Genomic DNA, 17,285 nt, shown 5'->3' with positions numbered 1-17,285 from the left:
TGATTTCAAGAAAAATTTGATTCAGGGTTGTCCTACCAAAGAGGAGATCAATATATAATTAATTTTCCCTGATTAGATCCAATCTATTTGAAATCTGTCCATCTAATGGAAACTGAAGATGTGCATCCTCCATTCCCAGGTTGCACAAAGCATATTCAGTGGTACGATATCACAGCGCTGTACTGGGAGTTACTTTGTGTCCAGAATGTGGACTTTTGTAAGTTATCATCTAAAATTTCAAGACTCACCCTTAGTTACTCGACAGAACTGATATACTTTCAGGAGGAATCATGCATGGCCAAATTTAATGTTTACACATATAACCACATATACAAAGAGGACACCCCTCAGATAAGTTCCAAATATCAAAAGCAAAAGTAGCATGTTTAAGTTTATTGACTTCTTCAATCCTGCCACATTAAAAACAAGTTACAATTATTACTTTCCCGAGTTTACTTTGATCTGTTGTGAAATAATTTTTTTAACGTATTTTAGGAATGCTGAGTGCAACAGAAACTCAACATAATTAGAATTTAGACATACTTTATAACCTCAATTTGAAATAATAATTATAAATAACACAACTACAACTTTTGCCTTGTATAAAGTCTGTGGTTTTTTGCAAATTTAAACGTTATAATGAAAATTACACATTTCTCTTAATTTTCACAAAATGATCATCACACAAATTATTTTGTACCTAATTTAAACAATCCAAGCAAAATATATTCCTCAGTGTAGGAGCAGAGAAGATAAATTAATTAAATATTTTCCCCATTCATACTTGATCTCATCAAACCAAACAGTTATTATCGTTGTTCCTGCTCATCATCTGAATCTTCAGAATCTGGTGACGGAGGAGTGCAATTGTTTGTTCTCAAGGCTTTCAGTGAAGGACAACCTGTATAACAGAGCAGAATAAATGAGATAGAAAGAAGAATATAAAAGGAAGAATGGATGAAAGAATAAATGGAGGATAGTTGGGAAGATAAGAAAGTGTTAGGAAGGAAAAACAAAGCACAAAAGAGGACATAATTTGCTATAAAAACCGAACTAAGGTGTCCTTCAAGAGGGTCTCCATTTTTAAAACTTATTAATTAAAAGTAAAAATACTCTGCCTTTTCACACATCAAAAATAACAATCCAAAACTCAAGTTCATGTGAAATTGAAGATGATCTCGTTTCAAGTTAAAATAAAAAAACAGATTCTCCAACGAAAACTTTCACCTTCAACCTTTCTAACCTGTTTACAAAGCAATCATCTTCTGAGTTTGGCTCTTTGAAAGAGCAGGAAATTTATCACACAAACCAAAATGGTTCACAAACCACAGCTCTTCATTCACAGGTCAGGTTTAAATGAAAAAATTCATCCACATGGACATGAAAAGATCTTATCATCTTTTTCAATCATGATTCACAAATAACAAAAATTTAAATCATGATTCATGAGGAAAAAATTGACCAATCACGCTTCATGTAAAAAGTATAGCAGACCCACCTTCAAGACAACACAAAGTTACAGTAACAAGAGAATGACATAAGGTGGCCTTCTGGTTAGAAGACTATAAGCTGATTCAAATTGAAACAAAATTTTGTTTGCCAGACAAAGACTAAGATTCAATTCTCCACCCTTAATTGGGAGTTATTTCAGAAGAACTTGAAGTATGAATGATTCTGAAACAGGGGTTTCAATAGTGGCAGGTCACTGGTACCAGGGGTCTAGTGCTGCCTGTAAGACCTTTCACTACAATCTGTTTAGCTTGCAAGCAGGCTCTTTTATTTGGATTCCACCTTATGGCACAACTGACTATTATATCATCCCCACCCACTCATGGAAAAAGTAATTGAAACCCCTGTGAAGGTAAAAGGTATTAAAAAAGATAGGGTAATCTGATATTATCAACTCAGTTGATAAAGTAAATTGGCCACCATAAAGAGTTTCACTTTCAAACTAGCTTTGAAACTCTTTATGATGGCCAATTTATGTTATCAACTCATCAATAATACTAAATTACACTGTTATACTCTCCCACCAATGCAGCACCACTGTTTCTTTGGAAACTTAACCCCTTTATTCATTTATACATAAGATAATTTAATTCCTACCTGTGAGAAGTGTGAGGCAATCACTTGTCACTCTTGTCCAATCTAGGTTAAGTTGACTCAGTAATGGCAGAACAAGGCTGGATAATCTTTTGTTAGACACTCTGGTTCTACTCAGGTTTAATTTTGAAAGAACCTTGCAGTGATTCAAAGTTCCATTTAAAAGAAGCTTGTTGCTTATTCTTGTAGACGACAAACCAAGAATCCTAAGTTGTTGGAAATCTATAGGTGTTTTTACGAACATTAAAGAAAACAAAAATTAGGCATAGTTAACAGCATCAACTGTGAAAAAAGTTTTGTCTGCAGACATCTTAAGAATCTGAAATAATCTTGAACTCATTTAGAGTCACAGATACTAAAAAAAAAAAAAACAATGAAAAAATTCAACAAAAAATCAGAGCCTATCAAAAAAACAATTTACAGATCAAATATGTGGCTGCAGATAGCTCCTAGGCCAAATATACAGATGATTTCTCAACCTGATTTGATGAAACTTGTTGTCAGACATACTTACTTGGCAGAACCGTACATCCTTCATCAGTTATTACTGTTCTATCCACAGAAAGTTCTTCAAGTTCCCTCAGAGCTGTTGAAGGAATATTGCATAATATTAAGCAACTTCAGTCAACTTATTGTAACCCTGACGTATTGTTCACAGCCTGTTTAATTTTACCAAGTGTTGAGGTCTTGGAAAAGGTTTGATTTCTGATGTGTTCTTAGGAACACAAAATCCTGGAAATGTAAAATCTGAAGATGTCTGACCTTGGATCACATCTTTAATATAACCTCCCCCTAACTTTGATCAATTTAGCCTTTTTTATTTACCGCTTCATACCATTCTCACCCTTAATAGATGGCTTACCCCTTTAACTCCCAAGATCTGATTGTTAATTCTCCCCTCTAGCTGCTACACATTTCCTTGTAAATTAGTTATGAGAACTTGATGCTAGATCAAGATTGCAGCTTCTACCTGATAAGTTTGAATGTTCTCATTACCTGTTTGCTGAAGAATGTATGGATATTGTAGGGAGAAGTTTTATGTTAATCACTTCTGGGAGTTAAAGGGTTAAGCGGAATCAAGAGAAATCAGAGAAAATGCAAAACTATATTCACAAAGAAAACCCAAAACTTTATTAACCTTTTTAATCCTAAGAGTGATCAGCATCTTATTCCCCTTACAGTCGCACTGCTGAGTCATTCATTAAGATCATGAAAATAAGGAAAATGATTCTCAGCTAAGATTCTCCTTGTCATTACAAAAGTAAATGTATAGGGAAGCTTTTGGAGAATATGGATACTGATCTTTGGGTGTAAAAGGTTCATGGAGGTAAAATTTACTTGTTCTTGCCCCTTATTGAAAAATAAAAACATACAACTTTATCTTGATCTGGGAGAACAAGGGAAGTTTATGGGAGACCATAATATTTGGTTCGTATCTGAGAGACTTCCAGACTTTGAGCATAAATGTATGAAACAAAAATCTTGCCTGCTAGACTTTTCATTCCATCATCTGTAAGTTTGGTGTTGCTGAGTAACAACTGTGTCAGTCTGTATTGTGAAAGAAAAATGTGACACAAAGTTATCTAAATGGTTGGAAAAAGGGACATTCAGCTTCCTGTCTGCATTAGCTTCTCTTCCCTGACTTTTCTTTCTTTCTTGTTTAACCATGAAAGTGAAAGAAAGAAAAACAGCTGTGGACAAACTTTAAAAAAAATTACCTTGTCATGTTTGCAATTGAGCGGACACCAAGGTCTGTAACATGAATGTAATCTGACAGGTCAAGTGATACTAATGAGAGGCCTATAATGGAAAAGAAATGCAAAAAAAAAAAAGCTTTTCAAGTCATATTATTTTCATCTCTCCACACAAAGGCTAACTTATAACACTGACCACATTTTGAGATTGTGGAAAGTTATCTAACCACTAAAAAAAATTGATTTCAACCATGGACACCACTCTAATACTCAGAGACCTGCCCCTGTACATTTGATCTAACTGTACCATTCCTCTACTTTTAACCTTTGTGACGGGTTTGAACAATGAGGATTGAGCTACATTAAAAAACAATCTTGACCCAAACCACAGTAATGTGTGATAACAAGAGCAGCCTTGTTTACAAAACATGCATTGTGGCCATTGGTGAAGGCCATGTTACTTAGTTGTATCTGGAATTGTGGCAGTCATACTCAATTTTTTCACCCCTTTGAAGACAATTTGCAAATTCCTAGTCCACTGTAAAATCTCAAAACATAGTAGGAGGTAAATTTTCATATCATATACTTTTTCCTGAAGGAACTGTAAAAGGAGTCACATGGTTTCTGAAGCACATTACTCTTCTTTACTGAAATCTTAAGGAGTGAGATTTTAAAGTCGTTTATAATCAGTACCTTGAAGATTGCACAGCCCTTCATCTGTAATAGTCAATCTGTTCGGTAGTTTTAATGTTGACAACTTCAGACCTGATACAATACCAGCATGCAAGTTAGAAAGCTCTTGTCTACTTAGATATAGAGTTATATTTATATACCAGGTGGAAGGTCTGTAAGGGTGTTGTGGACTGCCTGAGGCTAAAGAGAGAGGGCTGTACACAAGACCAAGAGCACTTTTTTTCCCATATGGACCAACCAAGAAGGAAAAATAAGATACCATATTTCCTCAAATAAGCACCCTCACACTTATCTAAAAGGTAGCCCTTATTAGAAGGAGGGCCCTCAACCAAAGGGGGTGCTATTAACCTGTACTGATGAAGCTTAATAAGTTATAAATAAAGTGGCCATAGAAACAGGTTTCCTTGTATCCCTACTATTTAAGAAAGTGAGGGGGGGGGACACTTTTTTTGAGGGAGCAATCATTTGATATATCATGGCCTTGGGGGTAGGCACTTACTCAAGGAAGGCACTTATTAGAGCCTGGGTGCTTAATTGGGGAAAAATCTGCTGGTCTGTATATTAAGAAGGTGGATTGGTTAAGAGTGCATGATTAGCAAATCAGACTCAAGGATTTAAGATTCTGGCCCACTGAGATGCTTCTGAAAAAATAATACTCTGGTAAGTCTAAGTTTTATATTTTCTTGCTAGTTGGAAGGGTGCAACTTTTTGGTGTGCTCATCACTTTGCTGAAACATTAACACTAATCCTTTGACTCCCAGAAATGATTAACATGTAACATCTCCCAATGATATCCATACATTGTCCAGCAAAAAGTAATGAGAATACTAAAATTTATCAGGTAGAAGTTGTCATCTTGATCTAACACCACATTATCGTAACCAATTTAGAAGGAAGTGTGTAGCAGCTAGAGAGGAGAATTAACAATCAGATCTTGAGAGGTGAAGGGTTAAATAAAACTCAGCAGCAGAGCTGCTATATAAAGCACTGTCATCACCTTGCAAATGACTGAGTCCATCATTGGAGATATTTGTTGAGAGCAAATTGAGAGACAGAAGTGATGGATGATTTTCCAGAGCTGCCAAACTGTCATCAAGTAATGTCGTACAGTGTGAAATATTCAGATTCTCCAACTGAGGCAAGTGTTGAACAATTTCTAGAGATGAGATCTATCACATTAAAAAAAAAATTAAATAAACAAAAATATCAAAATAAATATCAGACAGAGTCACCATTTAAATTGTATCATGTGTAATAAAGAAAGTCCTGCTAACCATTTACACCCTGCTCTATACATTTCTTTTGCTACTAACAGGGAGAATTTGTAGAACATCTTAGGCTGGTGATCATTTCCTTTATTAGCATGATCTTAATATGATTCAGCAGGATTACTGCAAGGATAGTTAACCCTTTAAAACTTAAGAGTGACTAGCGTCTAATTTCTCCTTATAATATCTGCCCTAAATCACACATTAAGGTCATGAGAATTAAGGAAATGGTCACCCACAAAAGAAGCTCTTGACTGTTAAACAAATTCTCCTTGTTAGACTTAACAGTATGCATAACGACGACAGGGTGTGAAGGGTTAAGAGATGAGGGTTGAAAGAGTCAAAGGTCATGTTGATTACCTTTGTATTACTAAGAGCAAGAATCTTGAGAGCTTTGAGACCTGAAGAAAGAAGAAAGGTTAGTTAAACTAAAAAAAAAAATAGCCTAAGGAAAGATGGACACCGACACATTTCTGTAACTAATGGTTGTGACAAGTGATACCTTTCTTTATTCCATGCCTTGGCTTATATATGTATTTACTATTCTTCCTCACTTAACCTCTTTACAGAATGCTTCCAACATTGCAGTATGCTGAATAATTGTTACAATTGAATCCAGATTATATGTCTTTTAAGACATTTTGATTTGTATTATTACTGAATATTTTAACAATTTGTGCTGTATTTGGACTAGTCAAAATAAAAATGAGTAAAAACACTCAGTGATACCATACAGCAAAAGGTCTGATAATTTGTTTATATTCCAAATGCTTCTATTTTATAAACATTTCCTATGTGGTGGGAAAGCTCGCAAATAGAGAAGTGGTTTGTGACAGGTCTTGTGTAACACTTATACATTGGATTATAGTACAAAATAACTAATTGTCTGCATAATTGTACAATATCACAGGAAATTGTTGCTCTGTTTTTCGCATTATTTGTACTTTACCTAGTGCAGTTGGATAATAAAATGAAATTCCAATTTCCTCAAAATGTTCACTGTAGCTTAATTTTTGGTAAACTACCTCGCTGCTAATTGGAAATCCTTAAGTCTGAAGCCTCTTGGAGTATACTGATTTTATTTTTCCAAACTTGTTTGCAAATTTTAAATAAAATATCTTTCCCTCCTCATTGATAAATTTTATAGCCTTTGTACATGATACAGCTACCCATTGTCTAGAAAACATTCACAACCAGAAATCTACCACTAACCAGACATGGCAGCTAGGCTGTTATCTGTGATGGCTGTGCCAGAAAGACTTAAATTAACTATGTTGGGACAGGATGCAGCATTCTCCAGAAAATGGCAAACACCTCTGTCAGTTATCTGCAAGAAAATAAGTTATTTTCACCATCAGTTCAGAAAATAAGGTAGAAGACACTTGAGCATAAACTTCATTTAAGTCCTTTCTGAATTCATAAACATATGCTTACCAAGAGCACTTTTACAATAAATGGGAACTAGCCAGACTTTGAACTTGACATGATAACTAAATATCTGCTGCAGATACTGGGTTATCATCATGATGTCAACTTTCACATGCTATTGTATATTGGGCGTATGCTCTCTACCAATCAGAGATTTCATAGTAAGTCTAATGTATAATGATGATAATTATTGGTAGCAATAATTTTTTTACTGGATTGGTACAGTTTTCATACTTTTGTCATGTCCATCTGTAGTGTAACAAGTGAAGAAAGTCCTGAAAACAAAAGAAAAAAGTTTGAAGTCAATGCAACAGAGACAAAAAGAAAAAGGATTGAATGTTATTTGCAGTTGTTTCTCACTACTTCTTCACAGTTAACACAGGAAACATTAGAAGGTTATCAGGTTCACTAACCTTTAATGTGGAAAAAGCACTTGTCTGTGAGCTGAGGGCACTGGCTAAGATTAAGAGATTTCAACCTCTTGAGAACTACCAGATGCAAAGAATTCAAAACAACAATCATTTTAACTATTATAGATTTCTGGTAATGACAGAGCAAGATACAGTGTATACTATTTGCAGGAAGGAGTACATTTCTATCCTGTCTTTAATGTGAGCAACCCTATAATTTTTTTCTTGGGGCACATTCGGCTCCTTAAATTTGAATTCAGATTACAAACTCATTTTAATTGAAAGGCTCAGAGCAAGAACGATCCCTTGATTTTTCGGCCATTTTTGAAAGTGTTCAGAAGTAGTTGAATTTTGGCATGTGAACACTTTCAAAAATGGCCGAAAAATCAAGGGATCGTTCTTGCTCTGAGCCTTTCAATTGCATCTTACTTATGATCTATTCAAGGATAGACACAAAGAAGATGTCATAATTGCCAGTTTTTTGCCTCTTTATTTTAAAAACACGTAGATTCCATGTTGCTGTGAGTGTGTCCTGTAAGAGATCACAGAGGACTTCAAAATGTGGTAAGACCATATCAACCCTTTAACTCCCAAGATCTCATTAGTAATTCTCCTTACTGTCTGCATACAGTTCTTGTGATGTTATGTTGGAGAATTTAGTATTGGATCAACTTGTAATCCTCTACTTCATATATTTTTTTTATTCTCATCACTTGCCTGCTTGATATTGTATGAATATTGTAAGGAGAAATTCTGTCTTGGTCACTCATGGGAGTTAAAGGGTTAAGTAACACTTGGTTGTGCCATATGTGCCACCTTTTTGTTCTTACCACATTTTGATGTCATCTCAGATCCATAACTCAACATACCCACAGCAACATGGAATCTGTTTGCTAATTGTAAACTCTCCAGAATGGTTGCTAACTTTGAGAAAAGTTTTATCAAAGAAGAGTAGAAGATTTATTATCTAAATTTAATGAAAGGTTTTCTTTAAGCAGCAAAGATAAAAGACTGAAACAATGCAGTGTAGAAAATCCCAGTTGAAAATTACAAATTAAATATAATCATCAATTTACAGCTCCTTAAAAATAAGTAAAATTAGAAATTAAAGTATGCTTCTGGTGCAAACTTTTTTACCTGCAACGGCCTCCAATGCTTTGTCTGTTATAAGAGGACAAGCTTTCAAGCTGAGATGGGTTAGATTTCTGTGTAGTCTAACATGAACAGAACCATCATTAAGTATTCAGCTCTTTTGGTAACAAGAACACATTGGTTGCCAACAATATTAAGTATTAGTTCAAATGTTTGTCAGTTTGCTTTATCACCTGAGCGCTATGAGGAGTTCATTTGTCACCAGTGAATAGCAATCTAGTTTCACATGCCTCAGCCCACTGTGCAGAAAATAGAAAAGGAAAAAAAACTGTGTGAAAGTTCATAAATTGTACACAATTCATAATCTATGGTAACAAAACTGAGTGAAGTATAATTAACGGAGTAATGAGGAGGGTTTTTCCAAATTGGCTGAACATGTGGCACAAGGCTGATTTGAGATTATGACCACAATTACCACCACACACCTGAATTGTACAACACAAAGTCCAATGGCCAGTAAATTGTGTCTAAATAATAACAAAAAAAAAGACAGAAACCCAGGAATGAAACATTTAAGAAGTTTTCCTTGATTTTGGATGGCTAGCTTAGGGTAGTTAGTTGAATTTTATTGCCTGATGGCTTTAAGTGCTTAATTTTGATTGGCTGCTTAATTGTCCAATTTGGCCTTTCCTTTTACATGACACTGTTTGTAATGGAAGTAATGGGTATATGACTGATCATGAGTGGAGTCCAATTTGCTCTTTTATCATACCAGTGATAACAAAATCTGATGAATGTGAAGAGGGAGACTGATTTGTCAATCACATTCAAGGCTAACATTTAAGCCATGTTAATGAACAAATGTTGTCAACATCACCTCTCCCACCAAAATTAAAGTCAAGACTTGGCTTACCAGGATATGAAAGCCTGCATTGCCTTGGGTGTAAGAGCTTTGATTTTCATCAAATGAGTCATAATCTTATCACACAGACCAAGTGGCAACATGCCAAGAGATGTAAGGGGGCTCTGATGTCCAGGAAGACGGTGGCTGATATGGTTGATACACAAGTCTTCCAGACGCTGAACGTCACGGTGTAGAAGTGGCAATTCCTCGTGACTTACCCTACTGGGACCTAATAAAGACATAAGAGTCTTGTAAAAAAAATTCAAAATATTGTGGTTTTCAAGTTAACAGGGTTCCAGTTACTGGCAATGCATCCTATTGTGGTCAAATCTGGACAAAAATCAAGTTATCCATTGTGTTGTAGCTAATTTTGGTTTCCATAGCATTAATCCTTAATTTGTACCCTAACATTTTTATTCACATTCTCCATGGTAATTGGCCACTAAGGCTCATTCACTGTTCTCTTTACATTACCTATGGAACTGACAAGGAGAATTTGTCTGACTAGCAGGAGCTTCTTGAATTAGAGATCATTTCCTTTACTCTCACGACCTTCACTTTTAGAGGTTAAGGGGCTCAACAATAAGGAGTTTGCTTCTTCCTAGTTGCCATGGTTACCATGCATGTGCATCACAAGTTCCTGCCCAGAATTTACTCACTAGGTTTCCCAGACAGTTTTCCAGTACCCATTGATAATCTTAGGCAGGAACAAGGATTGTGAAGGTCAAGTGCTGTACACAAGAACTCAACACAAAGATGCTGACAGGGCTAAAACCTGGGCTTCAGCCTGAGGCATCTAGCAAAACCACCACACTACTGAGTACCCTTAGGACTGGCATTGACGTATAGTTTCTACCTGCTTCTGGCTGAATCTGATGTTGTTGTCTCATCTCCAACCTCTTAGCAGCAGACTCTCCTGGGGTATGCGCTCTTAACACTGGATCAATAGAATGTGGATTATGTTCCACAGCACCAAGCTTCACCCCCTCTCCCCACATATGACCAACACCACCACCACCTCTCACAAGGAAATTCTGCATCCCTCCAATACCAAGGACATTTGGATTCATTCCTTGTAAAGGTGCTCTGATGGCATCATCTAATTCTGGAGGAGGACTTCTGTCAAATAATGGAGGAGCCACGTACTGTCTGTCATCGTCAACATTATTAATTTCAACTCTATTGCCATTTCCATGGGAGCAGTTGGCGTCTTGCCTGTCATGATCAGAGTCTGATGGCAGTCTGTTAATATCTTCAAGTCCATTTCCAGTGCGTGGTGTTGCTTCAGATGCATTTCTAGGATTTACTTTGGCAGGTTCCCCACCTAAACACAAACAAGACAATATATCAACAATCAAAGAATTAGAGAACTTAAATAAAGGGGGTAAGTTTCTGAATTGAAGGTGATCTGGTATTATTAAATAAGTTGATAACATAAATTGGCCACCTTCAACCTTAGCCTCAGCCCTTTGTCAGAGCTGAGGCTCAAAACGTCAGCTTTGAAACTGTTAACAGTTGCCAATTTACATCATCAACTCACATGATAATACCAAATTACCTCATTAGAGATCTTGTTGATTGACTGTCACAAACCAAGACCAAATGTGAAATAGCATCACAAAAAGTGAACCCAAATAAACAAGAACTCAAAGTGGATACATGTAGCTAGCCCCAAGTATAGAAATACAACAAGTGCGACCAAATTGTATTACTATAGTCTTGTGTAATGCAAACTTTTTAAAAAACTAATCACCAGACATTGTCTAGCAAAACCACCTAAAAAGTCTACAGCAACAGAATGCTTACCAGATGTGGAAGACGGCTGAGAAGGATCCGTCTTCTTCACCACAAGTGATCCACCCAGACTAAGTCCAAGGTCAACTAATGTGGAATCCATTTCTGTGGCCTTAAACAACCTGTGAGGAAATGGCTGTGTAGCCATTAATGGATAATTTAGGCAACAAAATACTTGATAGATATTCAACCCCTTCACTTCAAGTGGTGACCAAAGAGGTATATCTTTCTACAATATCAAATACACTTTGTGGCAGAGAAACAATGACAAAAAAAATACCAACTCTTCTTGCTCTACATTGTCCTAATTTTGGCTCAGAGAGGTTGTCATCAAATTAAACAATACTCCAAAGATATTTTTCTGTTTCAGAGTGTGTTGATATCAAGCAAGGAAATGATCTTTAACCCTTTAACTCCCAGAGGTGATTGACAAGAAACTTCTCCCTATAATATCCATATATCATTCAGCAAACAGGTAATGAGAATATTCAAACTTATCAGGGAAAGCTGCTATCTTGATCTAACACCTAGTTCTCATAACTAATTTACAAGGAAATGTGTAGCAGCTGGAGGGGAGAATTAACAATCAGATCTTGGGAGTTAAAGGGTTTAAGGTTGTATTTTTCAGGCCTCCTGTATTGCTGACAGGAGGCCTGAAAAAATTCAGGCCTAAACAGATTTTGAACCTGTGCCTCCTAGAGAATACTGATAGTCAGCTGCAACTACCAACTGAGGTAAGAAGCCACATATTGAGAGGGTGGAACATTTTAGGGAGTTCTTTCCCATGGAGGAGTATTAACATTGATATTGTAAGGAGAACTGCCTTTTGGTTACTGCTGTTCTAAAAGGTGTTGCAATACCCCACTTGTCATGAAAAAACCAGATGAGCCTGCCACGGTAATTGGCCACTAAGGCTCATTAGAGTTCACCTCCCCTCCATTCTCACCTACTGTTATCTTCACTGTTATTTCCTCTTTTACAGTGAAGCAACAAATGAAAAGAACAATTTGATTACAAAGGAGAGAAGACAAAGAAGTCCACTGGCAGGGAAATAGACCACTTGACTCTTGCAGTTCACCTCCCCTCTCTTCACACCCACTGTTATCTCTACTGTTATTTCCTCTTTTGCAGTGAAGCGACAAATGTAAAGAACATTGATTACAAAAGAGAGAAAACAAAGAAGTCCAGCGATAGAGTAATAGGCCAACTGACTCCTACAGTTCACCTCTGCTCCATTCTCATCCACTGTTACATATCTCTCCACAGTTGTATCCACATATGCAGAGAAGCAACAACCAGAAACAACATTGATTGGAGAGGAAAGGTGTACCAATTGGAAAATCATCCACTTGTCGCCCTCCAAACTGATATTTTGGAGCTACACTTAATACAAAATTAACTGTTGATTACAAAATTATCAGGTTTAAGCATTATTTATACTACACCTGCAAAAGTTCAAAGCCGGTAGAATCTAGGTGGTACTGGCTACAAATAAATGTCACAACATCTTGGAGTTTGGCATCTGATGGAAATGTCTGCCTTTGCACTTGACCAGATGGACTTCTTATCTAGGTAAATTGAAAGACATTAAGCAACTTGCAGTGTCACAAATATGTCATTTGCGACTTGCATGTTTGGAAACTGCAAACATCTTTCTCACATGATATTGCTTCACACTTGAAATGAACAAGTGTTATTAGCAGATTGTGCAAAAGTCCATTTACAGTAGTTCTTCATTCATATGTAGCCATTCCAAAAACAGTTGTCAGAAAAAATGACAAAAGTGCACACGGCAATCTTGAAAGGTAATCTGAGTATCCAGTAATCAATGAATGTCAATAAGTCAAATAAATAAACAAATTCGTCAAACCCACGATGCTAAAATCTTGAGGTCAAAGAGCTGTGACCTGAAACTATCCAAAACACTTTAATGCTTTTCTTGAGACAACCTTTCTTAAAACAGATTATACAAACATACACCTGAATCAAACATTGTTTGTTTTCTTTTGAGCTTTCACCAGGCTCCCTGCTTTTATCTGTTGCCTGAATCATTGCAAAGTGTGCAGGTGGTTTTGGTTTTTTATCACGCCTATTGGCTTTGTCAGCAGCTATTTGCTGAAGAACTTCCTGACGTGCCTGCAATGATGAGAAAAGAACAAAACAAAATAAAATAAATCCCATTGAGCTACTTCTTGGTTGGAGTAAAACAGGCACATCAGCTTATTGCCACTGTCCTCAAATCCTTTGAAAATGGAAAAATTTGACCAACTTTTCGCAGAAAAACATCAGAATAACTTTATTATCACCATAATTTTTAGTTAAGAACTGATACAACAAAAGTTGGGAGAGCACAAGTTGGTGCTAAAATGATGTTATTGTCAAGGGAGACTGGCTCTGTTTCCAATGGCAACATGTGGTTTTACTCCTTTTGGCAGGCTTTCATATTTTATTTACCATCTGAAACCATTGCTGCTATTGACTGAACTTTTTTTCCATGCCTTACTCAATGAAATGATAATCATAGAATGTTTTCACATATTCCATTGCCCTTGTGTCAATGTTTACAGAGTGACAAGTGTGAAATATCAAAAGAAAGCACAGAGCTTAGAATAATGTGAAAGAAACAAAGCTGAAATATTTCCAAATCTGTTATTTCCACGGAGCACTTTTCAAGCTTTGTTTATTTACACATAACATACACAGAATATGCCGCTGAAATCATCATAATCAAGAATTTCCATTTAGATAATTTAAAAATACAACTATAATTTTCTGATCTTCACCAGGCATGACTTCAACTTTTTCTAATACTCTGTCCTAAGCAAAGGAGATCTCTCCTTCACTGAATTAAAAAAAAAAAAAAAGCAGTAAAAACAAAATCTTGTCAAACCATGTTCTCTCACTTTTTTCTCCATTAATTTTCTCCTCTTGGCTTCCATCCTGGCAGTTTCTCTCTCCTTTTCCATAAACTGTTCCTTGGATTTCTGATGTTCCTCACTCACTGTATAACGGCTTGACAAATTGGACGACGCCTGAATCTTATCACTAGGTGCACTAGATACTTCTTCACGAGAAACCTTGGGCTGTGAAAAATGAAATGTTTATTACACAAAAATCTTCTCTCTTAACCATTTGCCTCCTCAGAATGGCTAGCATCTATTTCTCCTTACAGAATTATACCCACATCAAACATTAAAACTGGGAGAATACAGGAAATGGTCACTAACTAAAGGTCTTAAATCACAAACTACTTCAAGTTTGAATCATGTTTGCACACCTGCAAAGCTTTACTTAATAATATTTAATACCCACTTAAAGTGTTTTACACAATCACATACTTCCACTGTTGCCTCAGGACCAGGATTAGAAACACAATTACTTGGATTTGATCTTCTTACCACCAACCTGAAGAAAATAGGAACCAGAAATCCATAAAAAAATTCAGAAATGCTTATAACCAACAAAGAGTCAAAAGTAATTTTCTGTACAATCCTTTACTGAGAGGGTGGCAAAGGGATATAATGTTTAAATAGGACACGTGATTATTGGTAAGGCCAAAATTATTATGTGATCAGTGAATTTTACCAACAGGTGAGTATGATTTGTGAATTTATGAACTAGTGTGAGGCATTATCTGCTTCCTGATATATAAATTATCCATGAATTTTTTCTTTAACGTTATAGAAATCTCAAGTTTTTCCTTGAAACCTTGCCTACAATAAGGGAGATCTGAAGTTTACCCATTTAAATTTGCTATGTTTGAAATGCTGTTTGAAGTACATTTGACGCATGAAATTTTCTTGAAATTTGTGCCTGAAATGCAATCAGCACCCCTCCCTCCTATTTTGTTACCATCTAAGAGTCTGAATAACAGGGCAACACCAAAACTATTAGGGAGTAGGGATAATGCAGTGGTGAGGCATAAGAGCATAAACCTACTTCATTCAAAAATCATTTTGACGAGTTTAGATGTTCCTCTATGAGGCTAGTTGCTCGGATCATGTGTACTGTAGGTGGCCTCGGTTGACATGTCAACCAATACATCAGCCAATATATCGGTCAACTGTCAAGGTACTTGCTGACTGACTATAGGTCAACTATCGGTTGACAGTCAACCGACTATCTGTCTATAGCCGACTGATATTTGACCAATACTTGACTGATACTTGATCAATACTTAACCAATACTTGACCAATACTTCACCGGCAGTTGATCACTACATACTGGCCGATGCATCGGCCGTCAGTCGGTCGATGTATCAGTCAACTATCGGCCGACTATCGGCCGACTATCGGCCGACTATCGGCCGACTATCGGCCGACTATCGGCCGACTATCAGTCGACTATGGACCAACTATCGATTGATAGTCAACCGATAGTCAACGGATATGTTGACCAAGGCCACCTATAGTAGACATGATCCAGTTGCTCTAAGGGTTTGAAGAATTTATCCTTTGGGTGCAATAATAAACAACCTCATTCCAAATCAGAACTCATCCAGTTTCATTGGCATGTTCTGAACCCACTGAGTTCTAATTAAACAACTGTGAATATATCAAAATCATGACTGAACTGCTGATTAAGAAGTGAATATGAATTTCAAAGTGATCTTCACAGTAATGAACACTACTTAACCCTTTTACTCCCATGAGTGAACAAGTTGTGAGAATAGAAAAAATATATTTACAGATTGATCCAATACCCAATTCTACAAACTAACATCATAACAATTGTATGGCAGAGGGTAAGGAGAATTGCTAATAAGATCTTGGGAGTGAAAGGGTTAAGCAGTAGACCAGCTCTCAGTTAGCTTCTTAGCTCAGTTAGTACAGCACTACACTGGTAAAACAGAGGTCATGGGTTTGAATCCCGTACAGGCCTCAATATTTTCTGGCCTTATTTTCACTATTAAGTAGTGTTCATAACTGAGAAGATTGCTTAGTACATAATTATGGGTTCTGACTGTTGGCAAGTGTGTGTGCTTATTTAAAAATGTATATATATACGAATTACCACTCTACTGCAGATTCCAAAGTGGTATTGCCTGCCTCTAGAGCCATCTGGCAGTCTTCAAGTTCAAAGCCCATGGAGGCCAAGGCACGCAAAAGGTCATCAACATCCTAGGACAATTCAAATAAAACTGTCTCTTCCATAACAAAAACAACTACATACCAGTACGTACATGAACATGTTTTAAAATGTGTTCATGTTTCCCATTGAAATCATAACGTGTATATCAAAATCACAAAGTTGCTTCAACCAAGCTTATCAATCCACCAAAACATCTGTGTAATTTCGTTTTCATCTTCTAGTGCTACTGTAAACTTCTGAAAAATTTTGCATGGACACTAGTACTACCTGCGGCTCCTCTCCCTCTCGATATAATCTGTGGCCGAGGGAACAGAGGTAAAGACAACATTGAAAGAAGAAAGAAGAGCAACAGAAAATTGCAAGTTACAAAAAAGTGTCCCGACCCATTTTGTCTCGAAGAAGAGCATTGAAGTGTAACAACCTGCTTTCCTAATCTCGTCAATGTGGTTGAACCTTTCTGTTTCATCTGATTTGTCTTAAACAGGTTTTTTTAATGTATATATAGACGGTTCGAGATATTATAAAAAATGCTGTTTTCCGCTAGGTACTCACTGTTTGTCAAGCTGAAAGATCAAACAAAACGAGTAAAATCACTCACCATTTCGTCCGCCATGTTTGTTGTGCTAACGGTCGCGTGTCAGCGGTTTCCATACTCACGAAAAAGATTAGAAAACAGATGACGTAAGGATCAAATTCTTGAGTGGAAAAGACGATTGTTTTAAAAAATTATCGCAACTGTCAAGAGTAAAAATGCTATTTATACCTTTATTGGTAACTTAAAGCCAATTGAATGAGTTCAGTAGTTTA

General features: G+C 36.5%; 1 protein-coding gene across 1 annotated transcript; it reads right to left on the bottom strand.

Annotated features, from left to right (window-relative positions):
• Nucleotides 1–28: 28 nt before the first annotated feature.
• Nucleotides 29–17,106, bottom strand: LOC131785909 (uncharacterized). The gene is made up of 22 exons (XM_059102869.2): nucleotides 17,077–17,106; nucleotides 16,401–16,507; nucleotides 14,725–14,791; nucleotides 14,290–14,469; nucleotides 13,367–13,522; nucleotides 12,832–12,954; nucleotides 11,399–11,522; nucleotides 10,449–10,916; nucleotides 9,602–9,821; nucleotides 8,922–8,987; nucleotides 8,734–8,810; nucleotides 7,600–7,674; nucleotides 7,421–7,461; nucleotides 6,971–7,085; nucleotides 6,119–6,159; nucleotides 5,488–5,659; nucleotides 4,491–4,562; nucleotides 3,822–3,903; nucleotides 3,590–3,651; nucleotides 2,618–2,689; nucleotides 2,107–2,325; nucleotides 29–901 (listed from the first exon to the last, which is right to left on the bottom strand). Exons 1-22 carry the CDS (start codon nucleotides 17,089–17,091, stop codon nucleotides 810–812), a joined length of 2,646 nt encoding a protein of 881 aa, XP_058958852.2. The 5' UTR covers nucleotides 17,092–17,106; the 3' UTR covers nucleotides 29–809.
• Between the last annotated feature and the right edge of the window lie 179 nt (nucleotides 17,107–17,285).

Source organism: Pocillopora verrucosa, chromosome 10 (genome assembly GCF_036669915.1).
Source record: "Pocillopora verrucosa isolate sample1 chromosome 10, ASM3666991v2, whole genome shotgun sequence".
Taxonomy (NCBI): Eukaryota; Metazoa; Cnidaria; class Anthozoa; order Scleractinia; family Pocilloporidae; genus Pocillopora; species Pocillopora verrucosa.
This window is presented reverse-complemented; position numbering and strand designations above follow the sequence as displayed.